General features: G+C 43.6%; 1 protein-coding gene across 1 annotated transcript; it reads left to right on the forward strand.

Annotated features, from left to right (window-relative positions):
- The first annotated feature begins 1,468 nt into the window (after positions 1 to 1,468).
- On the forward strand, positions 1,469 to 2,514 carry OR6J1 (olfactory receptor family 6 subfamily J member 1). Its single transcript, XM_045516491.2, is given in 4 exon segments — positions 1,469 to 1,602; positions 1,604 to 2,139; positions 2,142 to 2,189; positions 2,192 to 2,514. Coding segments are annotated over 4 exon segments (1,041 nt in total).
- Positions 2,515 to 3,732: the final 1,218 nt, after the last annotated feature.

The following is a 3,732-nucleotide window of genomic DNA, read 5'->3' on the forward strand; positions in this document are numbered from 1 at the left end:
TGGGTCATATGGTAAGTCTATTCCTAGTCTTTTGAGGAATCTCCACACTGTTTTCCATAGTGGCTGCACCAAACTGCATTCCCACCAGCAGTGTAGGAGGGTTCCCCTTTCCCCACAGCCTCTCCAGCATTTGTCATTTGTGGATTTTTGAATGACGGCCATTCTGACTGGTGTGAGGTGATACCTCATTGTAGTTTTGATCTTCTAGGAGTTTTGATTTCAATATTTAACTTTTTTGTCCATCTGGAATGGATGTTGGTGTCTGATATGAAGTAGGGAATCCAATTTTACTTGTTCTCCATGTGGACAACGAGCAGTACCGGCTTCCTTTTCCCTTTGACGTATAGCACTGTCCATATCTGTGTGGGGCTCTTTCTTGGCTCTCTGTTTTTTTCTGCTGGTCATTTTGTGCATATTAGTGCTGCTGCAATCTTGCCTTAATCACTCTTGTTTCATGTCTTGATATCTGCTTAGGCAAGATATCATATTCTTTAGCCACTTGATTAAAGTGGCTTCTTTACTATTTTTCCTGAGTATTCTAGGATCTCTGCTGATTTACATTTTGCCCCCAAGGTGAGATCATAATGTTACTACTAGTTTATAAACTTGCTTTTTTAAAAAAAGCTTAAAGAACATGGAAATTAATATATGTATATATATTATATACATATGCATGACTAGGACATTATGCTGTACACCAGAAATTGACACATTATAACTGATTATACTTCAATAAAAAAAATAAAAAACTTAATACTACACTGTGAACACTTTGTGATTACATATTATTGTAAAATATAATTTTTAACGGCTGCATGATATGTTACTGTTTTTTTAATTTATTTGTTTATTTTGTGTAACCTTGGTTTTTTTAAGGAGGGTAATTAGGTTTATTTATTTATTTATTTATTTATTTATTCATTTAATGGAGGTACTGGGGATTGAACCCAGGACCTCCTGCTTGCTAAGCATGTGTTCTACCACTGAGCTATACCTTCCCCAACTGATAGGTTATTGTTTAGACGTTACCATAGTTTATTTATTCTCTCCTCCATTTTGGAATATTTAAGTTGTTGCCAAATTTTCACTATTGTAAGCAATTCTGGGATGAATATTTCTGTGGCAAAACATACCCACGACTATTTCCTCAAGACAGAAGTAGGATTTGCTCAATTTTAAGTTTTTTAATGCAAACTGATATTTTTTTGGAAGTGCATATGAATTGTGTGACAATAAGGTCTCTGGACAGGTTCTCTTGCTAACAGTGAATATTATGAAAAAAAATTTCTAACTCGATATGCAAATAATTTAAAACCAAGTTAAATTTGGATTACATATCAGTCTGGGTTAGCATATTCTATATTCAGATTTTTCTAGTGAACAGCCATGGGTCCTTGTACAGTGAACACTCTCCTAAGTATTACCTCCCTTTGTTCCATTAGAAGAATTGAGCCTGGCCCGCGGGCCCATGGAGAATCAGACTGCCTCAGTGACGGAGTTTATTTTGCTGGGACTTCCTCTCAGCAGGCAGGTGGAGCTGCTGTTCCTGGTGCTGCTGCTGCCCACGTTCCTGCTGACGCTCCTGGGGAACCTGCTGATCATCTGTGCTATCCTACCCCCGCCTCCACATCCCCATGTACTTCTTCCTGTGCAACCTCTCTGTCCTGGACATCCTCTTCACCTCTGTCATCTCTCCAAAAGTACTGGCCAACTTAGCGTCTGGGGATAAAACCATCTAATTTGCTGGCTGCATCACCCAGTGTTATTTCTACTTCTTCCTGGGCACGGTAGAGTTTCTCCTGCTGACAGTTACGTCGTGTGATCGCTACGCCACCATCTGCTACCCCCTGAGATACAGCACCATCATGAGGCCTCCGGTCTGCATTGGGACTGTTGGGTTCTCTTGGGTAGGAGGCTTCCTATCTGTGCTCTTTCCCACCAACCTCATCTCCCAGCTGCCCTTCTGTGACTCCAACATCATTAACCATTTCTTCTGTGACAGTGGGCCCTTGCTGGCCCTGGCCTGTGCAGACACCACTGCCATCGAGCTGATGGATTTTATGTTTTAGTCCATGGTCATCCTCTGCTGCATAGTCCTTGTGGCCTATTCCTGTACGTACATCGTTTTGACAGTAGTCCGCGTCCTTCTGCAAGTGGAAGGAAGAAGGCCTTCAACCCCTGTGCTTCCCCCCAACCATAGTTGTGATTTCTGGCAGCATCACGGTGTTTATCTATGTGACTCCCTCCCAGAAAGACAATCTGGAGATCAACAAGGTCCCTTCAGTCCTGAGCAGTGTTGTGGCTCCATTCCTCAACCCCTTTATATATACTCTGAGGAATGAGATGGTGTTGGGGGTCCTCAGGGATGTGTGGGTCAGGGTTCGAGCTGTCTGGGGAAAGAGGATGAGGACAATGCTAAGGGGCAGGTTGTCCTCCAACAGAGACCACACAGGAGGGGCTAGTCTCTCTTCCTCTTCACTACCGCATATCCATTGTGCAAATCCCCAGTATTAAGAGAGGGGACCTGCCTTGGACAAAAAGGTGAGCTCGCTAAAGGACCCTGAATGGTCTATAGCAGAGAGAAGACTGAACTTGGAAACAGGGACTTGGACCCTGGCCTTTGTTCTAACTCAAACTCTGTGGCAACAACCTTGTCACTGTGTCACCTGCCATTCAGTGGTCTCACTGAAAGTGTGTCAAGACTGGACCTGATGATCTCTAAGTCCCATCCCCACTGAATGTTCTAGGAATTGCTGAAGGGCCATGCAGCCCGTGTCCTGTTTGAAGTCTCAACATATTTGGCTCCATTTCCTTGCGAATCCTGAATACAATGCTTCTATCAGCTTGGCACAACGTCCTTCCTGCTCCCCTCTGCGTGGACCCTCTTACCTTCCATCTTCTCTAGGAATCTTTCTAGGAAAAAAACCTTCGTTATTCATTATTCTCCAATCCACTGTCATATCCCTTAATTCACTGTCCTTCCTTAGTGGACATTTGCAGTGATTGTGGTGGATGTATGGAATCCGTGTTATTTAACAACGCCACTTTCTGTAATAAAAATGGTCATAACACCCTCCGTACTCACATTCTTAGATGAGACATGGCCCTGTTCCCTCAGCCTCCCCTGATGGACCCATAGATGGATAATCTGACTGAAGGCACAATCCATGGCTGGGCCAGTGATTTTTACAAATTTCCAAGTTCCCATTGGGAACCTTTAGCCAAGCACTTCCGTTCTCAGCCCACAGACCCACGTGGCTTGGCTGGGACGGATAAACTGTGCAAACAAGTGTCTCTTTTTTGAGAATGTGAACAAACAGATGTAGGGACTGTACCAGAGACTGGTGATGCGCCCCCTGGAAACTCAAGTAGACACGGTGCCTGAAGTGGCCATCTGGGGTCATGCACAAGTTGATAAGTAATTAAAGGGAACCAGTCTGCCCATCAAAAAGAATGAAATTGATGTGTAGAGAAAAATAGAGAAGAGACAGATGAGAGTCCACTCAGCTGCAGAGACAGAGTAAAGGGCCCTCCTCTCTAATGACTTCCCAGGCCAGGGAGCTGACAGTTTTATTTCCTATTCCTGGATTTGATAAGGTTGCCAGTACCTATACATCAAACCCCTTTTTATTGAGCTGTTTTGAGAAGATTTTCGTTTCTTATGACCAAAAAGCAGCTTGACTACAAAGCTCTCTGCATCAAGGATAGCCCCTCCCCCTTTCTAGCTCCAAG

The sequence above is a fragment of the Camelus bactrianus genome, chromosome 6 (assembly GCF_048773025.1).
Source record: "Camelus bactrianus isolate YW-2024 breed Bactrian camel chromosome 6, ASM4877302v1, whole genome shotgun sequence".
NCBI lineage: Eukaryota > Metazoa > Chordata > Mammalia > Artiodactyla > Camelidae > Camelus > Camelus bactrianus.